A 20,905-nucleotide genomic window follows, 5' to 3' on the forward strand; every position below is an offset into this window, starting at 1 on the left:
CCAATCTGTTTCTGCAGAACCTTAAAAAATCTTGTTAGAAGTATCCTTTGCACAGAATTATAGTTAAATCTAACAGTTGAAAGGATAAATTAATTCTCAGCAAATCCCCCAGGATTTAAGTTGTATTCCTATTGCTTAAAGTTCTTGGAAACAAACAAAAATGATGCATTATTGCTACTAAGGTTGTTTGCAGTTCTGTTTTGCCTGAAAACAGAATTATTCTGTGATTTGACCTTTGGCCCCTTGGATGTATTTTTTTTATTCAAGTTAAGCATTTTTTTTCTTTTAAAAGAACTTCTGATAAGTGTGTATACAGCTTATTTTGGAAAGGGGTGAAAGTCCTGGTGTGTTAACTAACATCCCTACATTAAACGGGTCAAATTGTGCTTTCAGTTACATCAGTGTAAATCCTGAGTGACTTCATTTAGTTAATTGCAGTTACTCAGGACTTCCAGCGGTGTAACTGAGAGCAGAATTTGGCCCCTGGTATTTATCCTCATTGCTTTGTAAAGTGCTTTGAGATACCTTGTTAAAGACATTGTATAAAACCAAATTCTAATTAGGGACAAAAACATGAGTCTGAGAGCAGCACAAGAATGAAATTTGCAGTAAGGTTTTGAGCTGGAAAAGGTTGTACAGCTGTGTCCAGTGCATAAGAAGGAATAACTAAACAGGCTGCTAGGAGCTAAAATCAGGTACTATAGTCATCTTACAGTAATGCACATGAATTAAGATAGTGAGAAATAGCTCTGGCATGGCATCGTCTGCAGTAATCAGAAAAATAAAAGGCCCATAAGTTCCTGTCTCTTCCTCCAGTGGGAAGAATAACATTCATTTTTGCCTACCTTTAGGATTTATTTGTGCAATTAGATGATTGGATACATGGCTTAGTATGAAAGCCCTCAATTATACAGTCCCATTGGGGGGAACACTTCCCAACGTGTCTATAAGTAAGCTGGCTGAGGGATACTACCTATTTGAAATCTTGTCAATATATTTGAAAAACATAAAGTAGAAAGTAGTTTCTGGTACAAAATTAGCCACTGAGTCCCCCTGCCAATTTTTACTTCACAGTCCATTTTTTTAAAAACATTTTTCTCTCACTTGTTGTTTGATGGTCCCACCCAGTCAACAGGGGAACCAGTGAAACGGACTGTACGCAAAGTGCTGTCAAATGCACAAAATAACACAGAAATATTTCTAATCTTTTTGCTTGTCTGTATGGCTAGTTAGTGCATGGCAAACCTGGGTGTGACTATACAGAGCGCTAGCATGCAGCGCATTAACTACCAGTGTGGATCCTGTTACCATATTCTAAACTGGAGTATGCTTTGATGTACTTCCTGCATTAAGGAACTTTCAGTGTGCCGTAGCAGGGTCCCTATGGCCGGTTAGTGCACAGTAGGCTAATGTGCTGTATGTTCACACCTCTGCTTGCCATGCACTAACTAGCCATCTAGACAAGTCCTCAGATACAGGAATTTCAGGCTTGCCACAACAGTAGGTAAAAAAACCTCACTGTTCAATTTTTAAGTCAATTGTATGTTTTGAACATACTAAGTACTATGTAAATATATAAGTACATGTTTGTTGCACATAAAACTAGGTACCAAATATGCAAGTATAGTAAGAACCTGCCAAACTCAGGTGAAACAGTTTTTGAAAATCAAGATCAGATTTTCAGATACTGATCACCTCTAGCTGCTGTTGTGTGCGTACAGTGCTTTGCACAAAATAACCTAATTTCCCATTTGGGACTCTAAGAGCTACTAGAATAGAAATAATAATAATGGACTTCACTGAGATTTACTGGTGCTCAACACCCTTTGAGAATCAGGACAATAAGGGTCTGATTCCATAATCTTTGACAGGCAGAAGTCCCCTCTAAACCAACAGGAATTTTGCCTGCCTCAGAAATAAAAACTCAGACCCTTAATTTGTTAACTGTGCACCAATCCTGCAATCTGGTCTGCATAGGCAGATCCCTGAACCCACTTTCAACCCCTTTGAGTTGAGTGAGAAGAGCTGGCACAGGAGTCTGCTCACATGGAACGGTTATAAAAATGGGGCAAGGCTTATTTTCAAATACTCTGTGTATATGCTGCCACATCATACTTGCTTTAGTACTATATTACATATAAACCATTAGTATGGAATGTTTTATGAACAAAAAAGTGCTGCTTCTATTTAAAACCACCCTCTGGCTCCCTGTAATGTCACACAGCTGCATACCCCACATTTTATACTCCTTAAAAGTTATGTTGCCACATGTTATTTTCCTTGCTAAATGCACGGGTATATATAAAGAGTAACTTCTGAAATAAGATTATATTAATGATCTTGTTTTCCTCATGAAGGAGAGGGCTCAGGGTGCTTTCTCAAACTTTGTTAATATTCTTAACTGAGCCAACTTTTAACTAATATTTTTGTACTTTGGATGTTTTAACTTTATCCCCCCCCCCCCCCCCAAGAAGTCTGGCAATCATCAGTTTGGGTTGTCTTCTAGATAGTAGACTGGAGATTTCCATTAACTTAGACTTGAGAGAGTTTAAAATATGTGAAGATCTAGACATTCATAGTGAAAGTTACACAGTTTACAATGTAAACGTGCAGTGTTAAGCTTTAAACCAGGGGTAGACAACCTATGGCACGCGAGCTGATTTTCAGTGGCACTCACACTGCCTGGGTCCTGGCCACCAGCTGGGGTTCCATCCGCCAGCCCCGCTCAGCCCACTGCCGGCCCCGGGTCCCACCCACCAGTCTGGGGGGCTCCGCTGCTGGCCTGGGTACTGGCTGCCAGTCCACTGCCAGCTGGCGTTCCGTCCGCCAGCCCCCTTCAGCCTGCTGCTGGCCCCGGGTCCCGGCCACCGCTCCAGTGGGCTCTGCTGCCGGCCTGGAGTCCTGGCTGCTGGCCCAGGGCTCTGCAGCTGCCCCCAGCTGTGGCCCACTGGCCCCAGCCTGGGGCAGTGAGGGGTGCAGACTGGGGCAAGAGGGGGCGCAGCTCAACACCCTCACCTTAAAAATTGTTCCAGCGCCACTGTGCTGGGATATTTTTAAGTCCTGATTGGCTGCTTACATCACTATCACACCATGTGGAACAGCATACCGCGTTTGACATTGCGATTAGAATGTACATGCAAGAACTGGAATCAGAATTTTCTGACAGATTTCAAGATTTCCAGCAATTTGGCCCAATGCTTTCTTTTCTAATTAAACCTGAAAAGTTCAACGAAAGCGACTTGGATTTGTCTGTATTTCAGTGGGTGGGTGTTGAAGATTTCGAAATGCAGGTCATTCAATTATAAAGCTCAAAATTGTGGGCATCAAAGTTTGGAGATCTGTGGAGCGCACTTGAAGCTACTGAGAGAGATCATGGGGCCTCTATTCTGACCTGCTGGACGTCCCTGCCAGCGAAATTTAACTGTTTTGAAGAAAATTGTGTTTGCAATGCTTTCAGCATTTGGATCCACATACCTGTGTGAGCAGGCATTTTCACGCATGAAATCTGTCCTCTGTCCCTCTCCGAGCCAGTTAACAACTGACCACACAGAAGTCCGTGTGCAGCTTAAAGTATCCAAGTATGTGCCAGACATTGGAAAACTCAGCAAGGAAAAGCAAGGGCAAGGATCACACTAAACTGATAAGATCTGCATTTTAATTTAATTTTAAGTGAAGCTTCTTAAACATTTTTAAAACCTTATTTACTTTACATACAACAATAGTTTAGTTATATATTATAGACTTATATAGAGAGACCTTCTAAAAACGTTAAAATGTATTACTGGCACGCGAAATCTTAAATTAGAGTGAATAAATGAAGACTTGGCACACCCCTGCTTTAGACTCTTTCAACTCTTCAGTTCAGGTTCAGTGAAACAACAATACTGCTATGAGTTCCCCAATAGATGGCAGTGCTGGAAACTCCTTCCACGTCCCAATAAGCAAATTAGCTCTGCTGAGAGCATAAAGGTTCTGATGTGTTGTCTCGCAGCAAAGCAGAACTGATGAAAGGAGAGTTTTCAGTCAAGCTTTCATGAACAAAATGACAACTTCAGAATCGAGGTCATATATTTTATTGGACTGAGAGAGACAAGGTTAAAGCTTAGACAGAGCTCTTCTTCAGGTCTCATTTCTCTCTTCTTGTCTCTGTAATATCCTGGGACCGATATGGCTAGAACAACACTGCAAACTTCAGGATTTGTTATTTCAAAAGATCAATGCCAGAAGAACTGCACATGCTCTCTGTTGCACTGCTGAGCCCAAAATACCATTAATGTCCTTGTTTTGCAAATGTAGGAAGCTGAACACCTGAAATTCCACCTCTTTGGTTAGAAGCACAGGCACTTAACCAGTGCCATCAGGCAGTGGCTATTTTAAATGTAAGATGAGAAATTATTTGGAACTTCTGATAGAAGCCAAACTGGCAGAGAGCGTTTGCCCAGCAGGTGTCTTTCTCCATATTGATGCTCCATGCTTCTGCTCAGTCTGAGAGTCTTTAAGGTCAGCACTCTGTATGAGCTGAGCTACAGTTCTCCCAACCATGGGATGCTCCTGCCTGACCTTTGCTGTCAGTTTTTTCTGAGTGTTAGTAATACATTGTTTTTGAAGGCCTGTAAAAAGTAAGAAAGCAAAGAAGTTTTACCGAAGAGGAAGACTGCAGCCTCAGAGCCCCAATTTAATCCTTTGATATCTTCCCTTGCCTCCCTGTTGGCTGCAAATATGTCCCTATTCAACGTGGATAACAGGTGCTTAGCCCTGTCTGAGCACTGCAGCTCTCCCTCTGCAGGGCAGTGAATGACTTCTAAGGCTGAGCTCCTTGGACATGTGTATTGGCAGCTGTTAAGAAGCAGACATAAGGTCCTTTAACAACTGCACATAATTAAAATGGCTGTTTGGGCAATGTCTAGATTACTGGACTTATTTTTAGGCAATTGATAGCTGAAGTAAGAGAGACGGGTCAATAGTAGGTGTTTATACTTTTTCTCCACTGTACTTGTACTATTTAATGGGATGATAAATCCAGAATTGAGATGCCTGTTGCAATCTCAGTGAAACTCGTAAAGAAATCTATTTGGATGAAAATGTAGAGTTTGTGAATATGTCAGCATAGTAATGATTGCAGTTCACATACAAGACAGCACAGTGCACCAGCCCTCACGCTATCTGGTAAATATAGCTGAAATTTGAAACAAAAAAGTAGGTGCAAAGGATGCCAGAGAAATTGCAGAAATTAAAAATAGCATATGACACTTATCCAGCAAGGTACATAACCATGTGACTAGTCCATTGACTTCAATGAAGCAACTCATGTCACTAATTACCTTACCTATGTTTGTATATGGCACCAGGAACCCTCTTAGTAGAAATCTAGAGTAGCTTAATACAGTGTTAATATTAAGAATTTAAGTATACACTAGTTCAGGGATCGGCAACCTTTGGCACACGGCCTGTCAGGGTAAGCCCCCTGGCGGACTGGGCTGGTTTGTTTACCTGCCACATCCACAGGTTCAGCTGATCGCGGCACCCACTGGCCACAGTTCGCTGCTCCAGGCCAATGGGGGCTGTGGGAAGCGTCTCGGGCCGAGGGATGTGCTGGCCGCCACTTCCCACAGCCCCCATTGGCCTGGAGCAGTGACCCGCGGCCGGTGGGAGCTGTGATTGGCCAAACCTGCAGACACAGGGGGCTTACCCTGGTGGGCTGCGCCAAAGGTTGCCAATCTCTGCACTAGTTAAATAACTCTATTTCTGCCTCATTACGCTTAATGTTCATATTAAGGGATATTGCCAACTTAAATTTGGCCACAAATTTAAATTTTGTAAAATCAAACTATTTACAAACCTTAAGAAACCTTTCCCCAATTTAAAAAAAATCTAGTGAAAACAAATATTTTAGAACAAATATACATTACCTTTCAATGTTTGCAACCCCGGAAGAATTCCACCACTAAAGCCATGTCTACGCTACGTGGACTATAGCAGCATAGCTATTGCACCATAGCTATGGTGCCATAACCCCCTAGGATAGATGCAGACAACAATGATAGAAGGACTTTTTCTGTCCCTGTAGAAACTTCACTTCTCCAAGCAACAGCTAGGTGCATGGAAGCATTCTACACAACTAGGTCGGTATAGCTACGGAACTGAGGGATTTGCATATTTCACATCACGGAGACCATAGATTCATAGACTCTAGGACTGGAAGGGACCTCGAGAGGTCATCGAGTCCAGTCCCCTGCCCTCATGGCAGGACCAAATACTGTCTAGACCATCCCTGATAGACATTTATCTAACCTACTCTTAAATTTCTCCAGAGATGGAGATTCCACAACCTCCCTAGGCAATTTATTCCAGTGTTTAACTACCCTGACAGTTAGGAACTTTCCTAATGTCCAACCTAAATCTTCCTTGCTGCAGTTTAAGCCCATTGCTTCTTGTTCTATCATTAGAGGCTAAGGTGAACAAGTTTTCTCCCTCCTCCTGATGACACCCTTTCAGATACCTGAAAACTGCTATCATGTCCCCTCTCAGTCTTCTCTTTTCCAAACTAAACAAACCCAATTCTTTCAGCCTTCCTTCATAGATCATGTTCTCAAGACCTTTAATCATTCTTGTTGCTCTTCTCTGGACCCTCTCCAATTTCTCCACATCTTTCTTGAAATGCAGTGTCCAGAACTGGACACAGTACTACAGTTGAGGCCTAACCAGCGCAGAGTAGAGCGGAAGAATGACTTCTCATGTCTTGCTCACAACACACCTGTTAATGCATCCCAGAATCTCGTTTGCTTTTTTTGCAACAGCATCACACTGTTGACTCATATTTAGCTTGTGGTCCATTATAACCCCTAGATCCCTTTCTGCCGTACTCCTTCCTAGACAGTCTCTTCCCATTCTGTATGTGTGAAACTGATTGTTCCTTCCTAAGTGGAGCACTTTGCATTTGTCTTTATTAAACTTCATCCGGTTTACCTCAGACCATTTCTCCAATTTGTCCAGATAATTTTGTCCTCCAAAGCAGTTGCAATCCCTCCCAGTTTGGTATCATCTGCAAACTTAATAAGCGTACTTTCTATGCCAACATCTAAGTCGTTGATGAAGATATTGAACAGAGCCGGTCCCAAAACAGACCCCTGCGGAACCCCACTTGTTATACCTTTCCAGCAGGATTGGGAACCATTAATAACTACTCTCTGAGTACGGTTATCCAGCCAAGTATACGCTAGTCTACTTTCTATGTCATAGCTATGTCAACCATTGTTTGTAAGTGTAGACCATCCCTAAGAAAGTGAAAATGACCATAAACAAAAATGAAAATGATTTAACTGATGTAGATTCAGTCCAAGTGAAAGATTTCAGACAAAGTTACAAGTGACTGAAAAGAACGTCCACATGTATGATACAATTGCTATAGTATATAAGCAAAATAGGCAGCATACTGGGAGTCTTTGCTTCAGAGTCAACCAGAGTAAACTGGAACAAACAATACATCTTCTGTAGGAGGTTTTAGATTCATTAAAAAATCTAACCATTTTTATATGTATGCAGTGTTGTTGTAGCCATGTTGGTCACAGGATATTAGACAAGGTGAGTGAGGTAATATCTTTTATTGGACTAACTTCTGTTGGGGAGAGAGATAAGCGTTGTGTAGCTCAAAAGCTCTCCCACCGACAATGCGCTGTTCACACTGAAGCTTTTTGTCGGTAAAACTTTTGTCGGTTGGGAGGAGGGGGTTTCCCACACCCCTGAATGACAGAAGTTTTACCAACGAAAGTCCTGTATAGACAAAGCCTTAGAGAGAGAGAGAGTGCGTGTGACTCATAGGAAGAAGAGAAATCCAAGTAGGGTAACAGCACAAGGTAATGAACACCACCCATTCCCCCAGCACAACATGAGAGAGTCAATAGGTCAAGAGGAAAGTAAGAGTATGTCTACACTACCTGCCGGATTGGCGGGCAGCGATCGATCCAGTGGGGATTGATTTATCACGTGTAGTCTAGACGTGATAAATCAACCCCCGAGCCCTCTCCCATCAACTTCTGTACTCCAGCTCTGCGAGAGGCGCAGGCAGAGTCAGCGGGGGAGTGGCAGCAGTCACCATGGTAAGTCGATCTAAGTACGTCGACTTCAGCTATGTTATTCATGTAGCTGAAGTTGCATAACTTAGATCGATCCCCCACCACCACCACCACCAGTGTAGAACAGGGCTTAAATTAGAGAAGTGGAGTGAGTGATTCTGTGGGGAGTTGCAGGTGGACATGAACTCCTAGAAGATCAGAAGGGGCATGTCCATGGAGCATTAAGAGGAAGGTCGTTTTAAATTGGATGCAGAAGCCTTGGGTAAAATTTGCAAAAGCACCTAACCCCATTTCAAAAGGGAAATAGACACTTAAGAGCTAAGGCCAGGTCTACACTAGAAACTTTTGCTGATATAACAATGTCCGTTAGGGGTTTGATTTTTTTGTGTGACAGTTTGAGGTCAAGGATGGCTTCAAGACTTATGACAATGAGAGCAAAGTTAAGGTGAGTGATAATCTGATGAACTTGTCATTAATAGGAGCACTTCAGTCTTTGAAGTACTCATTAGTAGGAAGTTATAGTGTGGTCAGAGGCTGGCAGTGGAAGCTACTGAGATTATGTGAGTTAACTCTTAGTAAATGTGTAAATTCCTACCTGATAGCTGGCTAAATTTTAAGGATTATGGGGAGGAAGGGGCACTGTACGTGAGGGATTTTCCAACATGGATAAATTGTTCTGCTTATGCTTCCGACACTCAGGACTCCTTTCTCAGCCCCACCCAACATCTTCATGGTAGGAAACCTTCACTCCTTTCTCTAGCGGCCAGCTTCCCAGCTGCTGGTTTCCATTTCTCCAGTCTTGGTCCACTATTCAATTTTGTCAATGCACTTTTAGTAATGACCTACGTTCCTACTACTACACTCTTAGGTTGCTAGCGGCTTGATGAACCTTAATTCTGACCTGCATGCTGCTTCTTTTCCTATACTGAACCTCTTCTGAGCAGAAAGTGACAATCATACCAAATGCATCGACTGATTTTTCAGATATGGGTAAACATCTAGGACTCATTTGGTGCTACCAGTTCACGTCTTTATTTGTGATTGGACACTAAAGCCTAGAACAGTAACTCTGCATTATCTGGCCCCCTTTCCTAAAGTTACTGTCATCGCTTTGTTGGGTCAAATTTCTTTTGATACATTTTTACACACCTCCTCCTTTATCTATCTGTAAAGCCACACAAAGGTGTCCATAGGCAAAGTTGCTGCCTTTTTGTGTCAGACATGTGGGATGGTATGCAAACAAAGGGCACCTTCTAATTCAGGATGCAAATTAGAATTCTGCAAATAAATATTGGGTAACCTTATCCAGAAAATACTTGATAAGTAAAGAGAACTTAAGGTTGAATGTGAATATGAGGAAAAATTGCCCAACATTGAGATCATGGTGGAATAATCTCTCAAGGATACTGATGAAAGCATCGTTGCTTGACTGGAAAAGGTACTGGAGAATATAATGTACTAGAGGTTCAGCTAATAAGGCTTTTCCATCTCTGATTTCTGTTGTAAGGTGGGAGACTCTGAAAAGTGAATATTGAGCTGTAGGACAATTTACTAGCTGCTCGCGAGAGAAATAAGAATAATGCCTGTCTGTAATCGAGGGCAGCTTAAATGCAATAAAGGCTTTGAGAAGGCAAAAAAGGGACATTCTGGGTCAGCCCTGTGGCCAGTTAATATTCTGAGCCACCATACAGGAGAACCTGGGGTTGAGGTACAAGTGTAGGTGGTATTTTCCTTGAGTTACCATCTTGTGATCCTGACTCTCTCTAAGTTTTTCTTGTAGTTAGTTTCTGTCTCTTGGTGTTTTGAAGAAAACCTTCAAAACATGATAAGTGTAACTTATGGAGTGGTGTATGCCTGGATTTTTATAGATCCTGAAACAGTAGCTCGGGGAGAGATGTGAACTGCCCCCAATCATCTCCATGAGGTGATAACTCAGAAGCCAAGTGATAATTTGAATATCAATAATGTTAACTATTTCACTGTTGTCCAAAGCATGTAAGAAAGGAGCAGGGTGATCATATTATAAAGATCTGAACAAGCTACTGTGAGGGACATCTCCTTCTGGTGCCACAATGGATGGCATTTAGGAGATTACACCATTTATTTTTCCCCTCAGTCAAAAAAGAGCCTACCAGAGCCGAACAAAGAATTTGCATTCCACCATGGGAAAGCAAATCTCAAGGAGCCCAGCACTGCCTCTGAGGCTGAGCTAAGCCTGAGAGATTCAGCAGAACCCATGGGTGTATGCAAACCCCAATGAAAAGATGTCAAGCCCAACAGAACATGTATCATCCTATTTGGAACATGTCAATGTACTGGGAGAGGCATCTCATTTTTGGCATCTTGGGTGGGCAGAGCTTGGAAAAGCATCACTGCATTTTTTTTTCCAATATGTAACCCCCAGTGGAGAATAAGTTTTATTTACCTGACCCCATATCCTGCTTCTAATGTCAGCAGGAACTGGAAGATGTACCAAGTCAGTGCTCTCTACACCTGGCAGAGAGGCCACTAAGTTATAGCAACTCTGCAAACTTAGGAACAGTTTTCTGGGACTCCAAAGCCATTTACATTCTGTTCTCCTTGGCCAGAAATATGGTGGCAATGGAGAGATCCCTGAGGCAACTGCAGGGACACTGGGGTAAACCCCAAGAAGGGAAGCATGAAATGAAATTCCATTTAGCAGTATTGTCTCTGGGTGATACCTAGATAAATGGCATCTGGACTTTTGTCAAACACATCTAGTTGTTTAACAGCCTTTCTCCCCTCTGCAAAGGCTGAAGTTTTTATGGTGAGAAATTCATGGTGGCTTTCAAAGCAGCAGCAATGGAAGTGGAGGTATCCCACTCACTTAGACTGGACACAACTTGATGCTGGGATACTCTGTAAAGTTGGATCTTTGTAATCATTAATGTCTTTTCCTTCTCATTAAAGAGCATTGACTTAATGGCTGAAGTGTAGAACTGGAAGTCAGGAGACCTGAGTTTTAGTTGCAGCTCTGCCACTGGCTCACTGTGTGGCCTTTAAGCTTATGCCTCTATTTCCCCATCTGTAAAATGGGATAATGATACATGCTTATCTCACCAAGCTATGGTAAGGATTAATTAATTAATGTTTGTAAAATGCTTTGAGATCTTGGATCAAGGATGTCATAGATGTGTACAGAAAAATGTTTTTACAAGAATAATTTGTCGTTCATGGACTGAAGCTAGGACTTTTTTAATGCATTTGGAACAGATTGTAATTTTGCTTTTTAATATTTGATCCAATCTGTTATTTTCTTCTCTGTTTTTCATGGATTGATGATGTAATCATTATGATTAATTTAGACCAGTGACTCAACTGAACAGCCAGAGTACAGAAACCCATTTGGGTTTCATCAGGATCGATGACCTGCAGCTTCTCTTGAGCAAGGTTCTGGTGAAGATTCACAAGGGGGCTATCGGCTGATTTAACATCTGTTGTTAAGGGATACTCCACAGCTAATTGTTTGGAGAACCTCTAGGTTTAATTGCTGAGATCCTGAAATGATTCAGTACAGAAACACCAATGCTCTTCACTTTTCTCTCATTATAAATTCACTGGGATTTTTTCTCTTTTGCAACCTCTCCTGAGGTCCTGCTAACATCCATTATGTCCTGTTTTTCTTTTTTTACTTGAAACAGCCTTGCAGTTATCCAAAACCAGATGGCGGAGTTCAAGAAATGTCAATGGAATTAGCACATTGTTCTGGTAGAATGGTCTCCTGCTGCTACATGAACAGCAAAGCAACACATTTCCAAAGCAAGAAACATTGATGCTGTAATATCACTCTGTTACAAGAATTTTTCCCTTGCACCCAAAATACTGACGTTGATTTAATAATTGTGTCTGATGCAGCATTGTACAATGAGACAGCTTTACCTACTCTGCCATTACTGAAGTTCTGGCAAATTTGATTGATTCAGAAGAGACCTATTGTGTCCTTCAGCCAGATATGGGGCAGCTTATCCGTAAGAGCACATGTTTGTTGGGAGATGAGGTGGTTAAAGCTGGTTTGTGACTGGCAGAAATTCTACAATGAAATCTGTCTTCAGGGACTGACAAAAAAACAGTTGCTTGGCAGATGTGGGTCTTCCAATAAAAGTGGGGTGGAATTGTTCAGCGCACAACTGAGTGTTCTTTGGACTGGTTGGAGTTTGCTTTAAAATCATCACTTCCTACACTGTTTTCACTCCATTTGCTTTTCAAAACTTTTCTTGATTAAATATCAGTTGATTCTCTGGTGCTAATTCTATTTGGTACAAAGTTATGTGATAACATTATTAAAATATGAGTTTCAGCATCAACTTGAATTCCCTGTAGCTGGCAGACAACTAATGAGACCAAGATGGTCAGGTAATTCTTTAAGCAGTTATGGATCATTACTGAGCATAAATTCCAACTCTGGTCTCATCATCTCTCTCAGAAGAGAGAAATAATGAAGCATTTAAAGTAGCTGCTTGTAACCCCTGGTGTCATGGAAGGAAGCTGTGATGATGACCGTGATGTGGTTGGATATTCCCTCCCTTGGGAAGCTCCAGCTAGTCAGTAAGAGCAAAACCATAATAAAAGTTTTTCTCAGACCCAGATCCCATTTTATCCACACTCCAAAGTTTGGGTGAGGGTCTCGGAAAAACATTTCCAGTGTTAGGGCACCTCTGTTACGGACAGAGAGAGCAAATGGTGGGGAGGATTTGTATTGCAAGCCTCATCGGCCGGGATTCTGTTTTGTGAAAAACAAATACAAATGTGGTCTAACCCCACAAAGTTCACAGGCAGGGGACCAGGTTAGATAAATGGTTCTCGTTTGACTGTTATTTCCTGATAAAAAATTTTTCCATTAAAATAAATATATTAAAAAAATAGAGTTTACTTATAAATGTACAGGGGAAAAAATTGCTAAAAATCAGCAAATTGGTGTTTAAGAAACTGGCAACCGTGTTGTCAACTCCTGCTTCCTTTATCACAAGTCATTGCAATATAAAGCTCTAACTCTTGGAGTCGTGTGAATACTCTGAGCTTACTGTTCTTTTGATGAAAGTTTCTAGCCCTCATGAATATGGAGACAGGCTTAAAAACCTGAACCCCAAAAGGTTAAAACCTGAAAGCAAAGAAAAAGAACTTGAAAATGAATTATTTGATTTTTAAGTTGCTCTTGTGATTGGGGGGTAGGGGGGCTGATTCATGCTGCTGAAACTTGGGTTGACAATACTGCTTTTGTAGAACATGAACCCAAATGGTTTTCTCAAGGTAGATCTCCATTTATGGCAGCATGTAGAGTACAGACACTTCACACCCAGCTAGCATGGGTACAAATAGCAGTGTAGAGGGTGATGCACTACTTAGGTGACTAGAGTAGAGACATGAACCCTAGGGTATTTATCCTACACAATTCTCGAGATGGCCAAGCAGTGCCTCCCATGTCTACGCTATTTTTAGCAGTGTAGTGTCCTACTGCTGGAGCCTTTCCCTGCCACAGTGAAAGACTCCGGCAAGGGGGAGGTAGGGGGGAAGGACTCTAGCAGCTCCCCCCTGCCAGAGCCTGTCCGTGCTGCAGTGAAAGGCTCCAGCAGGGGAGAGGTGAAGGGGAAAAGGCTCTGGCACAGCTCCCCACTGCTTCCCCATGACAGAGCCTTTCACTGCCTCGTGGCTACACGCTGCAGTGTGCACCTCACTTTCGTTGCAGTGTGTAGCTACACAGGTAACCTACACTCCACTCTCCCAGTCTGAGTGGCTGGCATACTCCATTACAATGGATACTGATCCTGTTGTGTGATAAGTGTGTTAACTTAATGTATCTTGACCCATCTCAGGCAACTGGAGCAGGAAGTAGAACCAGGAGGTGATGACCTCTGTGGGCACAAGTGTCTAGAGGGTCCAAAGGCACCAGTTTGTGGGATACTCGGCGGGGGGGGGGCTCTAGAGCCCTCCTGGCTTCTCTTCTCCCCCACTTCTCTCCTTCGGAGTCTCGTGGAGGCCTCAGTCTTGACGTAACATCTGCTGCCCAGTCCTGATCCCACTTCAGTGGGAGCAGGAATCAGATCTGCGTGGTTGTGGGGACACTGATGAGAAATGTCTAGGAAAGCTTTCAGTGCAAAAATCACTTTTAAAAACATCTCCCAGTGATCTCCACTGTCTGCTACTGTTTCTTCTCTAGCTACATGTTACAATGCACTTTGCTGCATAAAGTGGCTGTATCGCCTATGCAGAGGCCTTTGGATGAAGAGCTATTGAGTCCCATTCCTGCTCTCAGTGGATCAGTGCCCATGTCACAGATGCCTCTACCTGTGTGGGCAGCCTCAGGAGAGGTGCCACAAATAAACACGGCCCAGCTTGTTGTCCTGGTACCTCCAGGTCAGGGCTGAGGCACATTGGCAGGACAGTGTGGGGAAGCAGGCCCCTGCCAATGCTGTACCTGTTCTGTGGATAAACAGGACGGCAGTCTCCAGGGCACAGTCTCACACTTCTCATGAATGCTAGAATTGAGACAGGAAAAGAGTGTCCATCTCCATTTTGTGTCTGTTAATCTGGAGCTGGGCAGCCTTGGTGTTTGAATTCCCAGGAGGTAGGCCAGGGTAGAAGGAATCTTACAAGCTGTCCCCTGTTTCTCAGCTGCAGTTGCTCCTAGGGCTCCTCGGGACAAGAAAGAGGATTTTCATTTCTGGAACCAGGGGCCTGAACTTAGCAGGAATTTGTTGAGACTTGGAAGGTGAGGAAGTGATTCCTGGACGTTGTGCTGGAGTTAAAGGGACTGAGAGGATGTTGTTGGCATAAACTGAAGTCCCCTCCTCCCCGGAGAGACATCTGAAGCTCTCTGAAAGCTGTGAGAAGAGCAGCCTGTAAACATCACACTTTGGAATGACAATGAAATAGCTTCATTCATCCCTGGATCAATCTTTTGTCAGCCTTAACAGGATGGCTTCCAGCTTTAATACCTCCAGAACCACCTCAGGGGGACTGAAACCTCTCTGGGTGCTGGCCTGTTCAATAATGTGGCACCCACCTGTCACCTCTGGCCCAATCGCAGGGCTGATGGAGGGAGTGCAATATGAAACTAGCGACATTCAAACAGCGTCATGCCTCCCTTGGGGGCAAACAGTTGGGGTTTTGTGAATTATGAAGTGTGGAAGTATAGGATTGTCTTATTGCCATTCCTGTGCTGGATACAAAAGCCAATGGCAAGACCCCCGAGTTCAGGGAGAGGATACTAAAGGCAGAGAGAAGCCTGAATTGCCAGTTTACATCCTCGGGATCTTTATCATTTTGTCTCTATTGCCTCCTTTCATTGACTCTTTCCCTTATTTCTCTTTCCCTTCTCTCTTTCATTCACTTCTCCCTCTTTTACCCTTTCTGCTCCTGTGGCGAATTTGAAGGTTTCCCTGCACAAGTTATAAGCTGTTCCCTGCCTCTCTTGGCAAACGCTGGAGTCCGAGCCCTTCTGCCTCTCTCCAGGTTCTTACACGATGCTTCATGCCTCAAGGGACCTGTATATCGGTGGCTCAAGGCACCAGTGCCGATACAGGCACCAGCATGGTGAAAGCTGCAGCTTGGGCCACCAACAGAGGGCACCAATGCTGATGCCAGGTAAGAGATGGCTCGGGCAATCCTGGATCCTAACCTGTGAGCATTCTGCCTCCTCTAAAATAGTCTTGCAAGTCTGTGCTTGAATAGCCTCATGATTTTGTCATCCCAGGCTGTGTCTGAGTAGATTTGTCATGTTCCTCTCCTAGAGACCAAGCAAAAGGCCCCGCTGCAGGCTTTGGGGTGACCTTCCTGGTTCTGTCCACTCAGCCTGGCACTAGGACGCCCTTTGTAGTGAGGTTTCTCACACAAAAATATTGGCCCTAGATGGGGTTGTTTGGGGGGTTGAATAATAAGCATGTATTTCTCTGTTTCATTCTTTTTTCCCATATTACCTTCCCTCTGTCCCCAGAATTCTCAGGGTTTCGTTGTGTTGAAAATCCTGGGCTGCTTTGAAGCACCAAAAAGATAGTTGTGAGTGAATGAACCCAGGAGAAAGACAAAACTGCTGTCAATGGAAGTAGGGCAGACGATGGTTGGTGGGAAATGCGGCCTTGCTCAGCCCGGGGCCGGTTGATGTGTATGGCTCGCTTAACATGGTGCTGCCATGTCTTCCCTAGCATTGTGACTAGTTGCTTCTCAGCAGTTGTGTCAAGGACTCAGTGGGCAAGCTCATGTGAAGGAATCATGGCTTGCAGCAGTCCCATCAGGGGGTAGCCTGAACTCGCTGTGTCGGTCACTCTGGTGGCCAGTGCCGCTCACCAGATCACTTGAGAATAGAGTATTTGGGGTTGGTGTTCTAAGCTTCTCAGTGCTTGCAAAGAGATCCACTGTGCTTGCAGCCAACAAGCATAGATGTGGAGGTGACCATGCCTGCAGGATGATCTCCCTGGCGTAGCTGTAAAGTGCACAGCTCTTCTGGCAGGGATTCTCCCCTTCCTCTGATATGGTCCATTTGCAGCTGGATTGCTTTTGTTCCAGCTGTGTGGGCAACTCTCTAGAACGTACATTAATGTGTTTGCTTTTCTCCCCTTCTCCTGTGAGACTGTGACCCTGTCCCGCCGTGCAGCAGATGCCGAGGCTTGTTCCCTCAATTCCAGATGATACCCCTTCAGAGCTTGCAACTCACTTCCTTCCATAATGAGGGCTGCTTCCCTCCATCCATAAATGGTTCCTGTGGCAGGGTCCATCTCTCTCTGGAGAACAAAGCACTGTGGGAGGAGTTCTACACAGTTGGCACTGAAATGATCATCACCAAATCTGGCAGGTGAGAGCAAACCTGTATCACCAAGAATGCCTGTGGCATGTTACTTTCCACACTCACCCACCCACCCAAGGTAAACCCCACCTTCGGTTCCATCTGTGCAATGCTGAAGCTACTATTTTACCTTTCTGTCTCTCACCTGTTCTCTGGGTCAAGCCAGCCAAGTGCTGTGTCTGCTTACTAGTGACCAGGGTCACCAGATGAATGTGACGAGTTTGCATGTCCAGCATAACACTATAAAGTGTGCTCTGAGTGTGCAAGGTGCACACCACCCTGACCAAGCCATTGACTTGAGGGTCAGATGATTCCTGGATAACAGCTCTACAAGGTGAACTAAAGGGAAATCTCCATGCTGTGTGATCCAGTAAAAACAGTAATACCCCCGCTATCAGGGACAGTGACCAAGACAGTAGTTGGGATGCACTGCAGAAGCATGGATATTATGCTGGGCCTTTGGTAGCAACCTCACTGTGTTGTTTCAAAGGAGTGGCAAGTACTCCCCCTTTAAATAGTTTTACAGCCATATGCCCTATGCGAGCTCTCCAGATTCTGATATGGACTGTTGCTGTATATTATCTCATCTGGGTTTTTGATTTTCATTACACACAGCAGGACAAATTCTTCCCTCTGTTATCCCTGTGAAGTCCCACTGGCCCTCAACAGAGACAGTAAACAGCTTCACGGGGGTTGCATAGGTGTAAATGAAGGCAGAATTTGGCCTGCTGTATTTATCAGTGCAAGAAAGTCAGTGACTTGAGCTCCCAAGGAACTGCACTTCCTTCAAGTGAAGGCCCTAAACAAGAGCTGGGGTATCAGATTAGGGCAAACATCAAGCATACAGTGAAATCTCTTTCTGCTCTCTTCCTTCTCCCTATGTGCAGACGTATGTTCCCACCTTGCAAATTGATTGTTTCCGGCCTGAACCCTCACTCTCTCTACCTGATGCTGGTGGATATTGTACCTTTGGACAACACTCGGTATAAATGGCACTGTGGCCACTGGGAGGCAGTCGGAAAAGCTGATCCCCATTTCCCCAGTCACTTCTACCTCCATCCAGATTCTCCAGCTCCTGGCAGTCACTGGATGAAAGAACCAGTCTCCTTCCAGAGACTCAAGATCACCAACAATACTCTGGAGCAGTGTGAACATGTAAGGAGAGGCCTGACCATTTCACTTGTACATAGAATAAATGTGTGGTGCTGCAAACCATTGGTTTATAGGGAGCACTGCACTATGGAGTTGTCTAATGCCATGACATGCTGTTCATACATAACAAGGAGAATAATATTCATTCTTTCATGTACCCAGAATTTATATTAATATTAATCAGAATTAAATGTGATGGAAGGGCCTATTAGAGCACCTCACCCATCTCCCTACCAGGCAGCTTTGTTCCCTACAGTCCTACTACTGCTGCTTTGTTCAGGCTACTTTTAAAAGTTCCATGCAATGAGGCTTCTGCCCCTTCTTTTGGGAGTGTGTTGCACATTAACACCTCACAGCCAGGACGTTTTTCCTGATGTTCATCTTAAATTTTCCCTATCTCATTTTCATCCCTACTTATGCTGTTAGTTACCCTCCCCCTTTTGTAGCACCCTAAGATAGTCCTCTCCCTCTTTGGTGTTTATATGTACACTGTTACGTCCCTTTCTTATCTCACCCCATAACCATCACTTAATCAAGCTAGTAACTATTTTAATCTCTCCTAATAAAATGGTCCTTCCAGCCTCTCTCCAGTTTGGCAATAAATTTCTGGTAGTGAGATGCTCAGAATTGGACCTGGACCTGTTCCTAGAGGTGTGTTCACACCCAAGCCATAGAGGGAGGCTTTGCTACCTCCCTGTTCTGCCATGTATTACTTTCCAATATGCACCCTGCAGTACATTGGCCTTTACTGTTTCCCTTGTTGGACTAAAAACATCTCATTTGTTGTAGGCCTTCTTCTCCCAGTGCAATCCCATACCATATGAACTATTTTTCTATATGTAGCATTTTCATATTGCCATCTGTTCCACAGATGTGGAGACAGTTCTACACTAAAGTGAAAAGGAAGGTTTTCACTTCAGTGTACGGCTCTGCAGGAAGTTCCAGAGAGATGAACCAGCAGAAGTAGACAAGTTCTGCCCCCAATTACCTATGGTGAGTGGGAAGGGCAAGTGGGTTAGGAGTAGGAGGTCCCAATTCAAAGAGATTGGGGGCAGGGGAGAGAGGTTGGAAAGAACCAACAAGTGTAAGATCAGACCCATGGATAGAGCTAAGTTTCAAATTTCTTCTAGACTTTTGTTTATTTAAGTCAAATCTTCAGGGTTACGTGTGGTGTGGCGTTCACTTCCACTCCCTTTAGACCTAATGTGAGCTGTATTCCACTTGCACATGAGCAGTTATTTAAAAGTGGTGGTGTGCAACAGGCTACTGCCTTTGAAGCCTTTCCAGGTGACTCTTCCAGGAACATTGAGTTCATCACAGTAATGCCATACCGAGTTCAACACCGTTATCAAATCCTCCTGACTGCTTGTTCTCTCTTTGGCTTTAGATTATATTGCATTCGATGCACAAATACCAACCACGATTCCATGTGGTGCTGACCAGCGCACATACACTCACCCTGCCCTGGAATGCTGTGGCCACCTTTGTGTTCCCAGAAACAACTTTTATGGCTGTGACGGCCTATCAGAATTCCAAGGTAGCTTTTCTTTCACTCCTTCCTTCTTCTCTGTCTGTGACTTTCTGTGAACCTGGGGCAATTCAGGGGTAAATAAAGCTTCCTTCAAGAAAAATGAATATTAGCACTAAGAGGTGGAAATTGAGGGTATGATGGGGAAAGGTTCGGGTACTCTGGTGCTAAAGCAATTAAAAATACACAAAAGTAGTTTATTAGTTAACACCCTGGAGACCTCGGTTCAAATCCTAGCTCTGAACACAAATTTAAAAGTGTGAGTTTGGTAATGTAGCTAATGACATTTGCCCACATCACAAAAAATACTCCATAATTTTCCATGGTTTTGTCTGAAGAGAGACCCAGTACAGGAATAGGCAAGGGTGCAATAACATCATCAGGACTGTGGTGTATTGGCTTGTACAGCTCGTGTCTGCACCATAGCTGACTCTAGCATGTACTATCTATTCTTCACTTTAATCAAGACCACCAAATTCACTCTAAATATAAAAAGAATACAACATATCCCACATACTTTGCATGTGACATGAACATAATTGTGCCAGAACAAGAGAGACAGCTTTTTCCTGCTTAACCTGTAGTAGCAAAAATAAGAAAACCCATGAAGTTTCTAATGGTCATATGGAAAATTTTCATTCTCTCAGAAACCAGCCTGTTGGTTCTAAGTGAAGGGCTTGCGAAATAGGATCATGTGGGCTATTGCCTTTGAGGACAGCATTGTGCCCCGATTTCACCAGCTTCATCTTCCAGGTTTCCGTTATTTTCCTCTTTCTGGTTTCCTGTCCCACTTGCTTCTTAAATAACCTCCATTTTTGAATGGTCTGACTCTGAAGCCATTTCACCAATAGACTGGGGAATATACACATAACTAACATGGCCTTTTTCACTCTCTCCCCTCACTCATTCTTCCCCCTTTTTCTCTTCCTCTCCACTTCTCTCTTTCTCTCATTACCCCTCCTTCCTCTTTTTCATCCTTTCCTCTGTCTTTTCTCTCTTCCTCTCCTTTCCTTTTCTCTGCGTTGTTCTTCCTCTCTTCCTTCCTCTTTGTGTCTCCATCTTTCCATCTCTCTCTCCTTTCCATTTCCTTCTCTCCCTCTGTTATCTCCCCATCACAGGTTACCCAGCTGAAGATTGATAACAATCCATTTGCAAAGGGGTTCCGAGAGAATGGCCTCAGCTCTAAGAAGAACCGGTAAGAAGCCTCCTCCAGCAGTTCCTGTTATGCCAAACTACTTAGGCCTTGTCTGTATTACACTTATGTGGGAAATAGCCCACCATTTCACTCCCCCCGCTGCAGCTCCATTACTGGTAGAGAAAGTGTAGACAGAACCAGGGCCGCCCAGAGTGGGAGGC

General features: G+C 43.7%; 2 protein-coding genes across 3 annotated transcripts in view; both read left to right on the forward strand.

Moving 5' to 3' along the window:
• CABIN1 (calcineurin binding protein 1) overlaps window positions 1–12,481 on the forward strand; it is a 233,314-nt gene extending 220,833 nt beyond the window's left edge. The window contains exon 38 of the transcript XR_005589496.1: window positions 11,735–12,481. The gene's annotated coding sequence lies outside the window, so the exon portion shown is untranslated. The remainder of the gene's footprint in view (window positions 1–11,734) is intronic.
• Window positions 1–20,905, forward strand: part of LOC120386038 (T-box transcription factor TBX6-like) — a 34,663-nt gene that overhangs the window by 1,680 nt on the left and 12,078 nt on the right. The window contains exons 1-5 of one of the 2 annotated variants that reach the window (XM_039504809.1): window positions 15,491–15,674; window positions 16,656–16,878; window positions 17,757–18,024; window positions 19,409–19,558; window positions 20,668–20,744. In XM_039504809.1, the coding sequence (XP_039360743.1) occupies window positions 15,554–15,674; window positions 16,656–16,878; window positions 17,757–18,024; window positions 19,409–19,558; window positions 20,668–20,744 (839 nt within the window). In that variant the 5' untranslated portion in view covers window positions 15,491–15,553. Of the gene's footprint in view, window positions 1–15,490; window positions 15,675–16,655; window positions 16,879–17,756; window positions 18,025–19,408; window positions 19,559–20,667; window positions 20,745–20,905 lie in introns of those variants that run through there. The other variant, XM_039504810.1, reaches the window with a different exon arrangement.

The sequence above is a fragment of the Mauremys reevesii genome, linkage group 18, assembly GCF_016161935.1.
Source record: "Mauremys reevesii isolate NIE-2019 linkage group 18, ASM1616193v1, whole genome shotgun sequence".
Classification (NCBI taxonomy): Eukaryota; Metazoa; Chordata; order Testudines; family Geoemydidae; genus Mauremys; species Mauremys reevesii.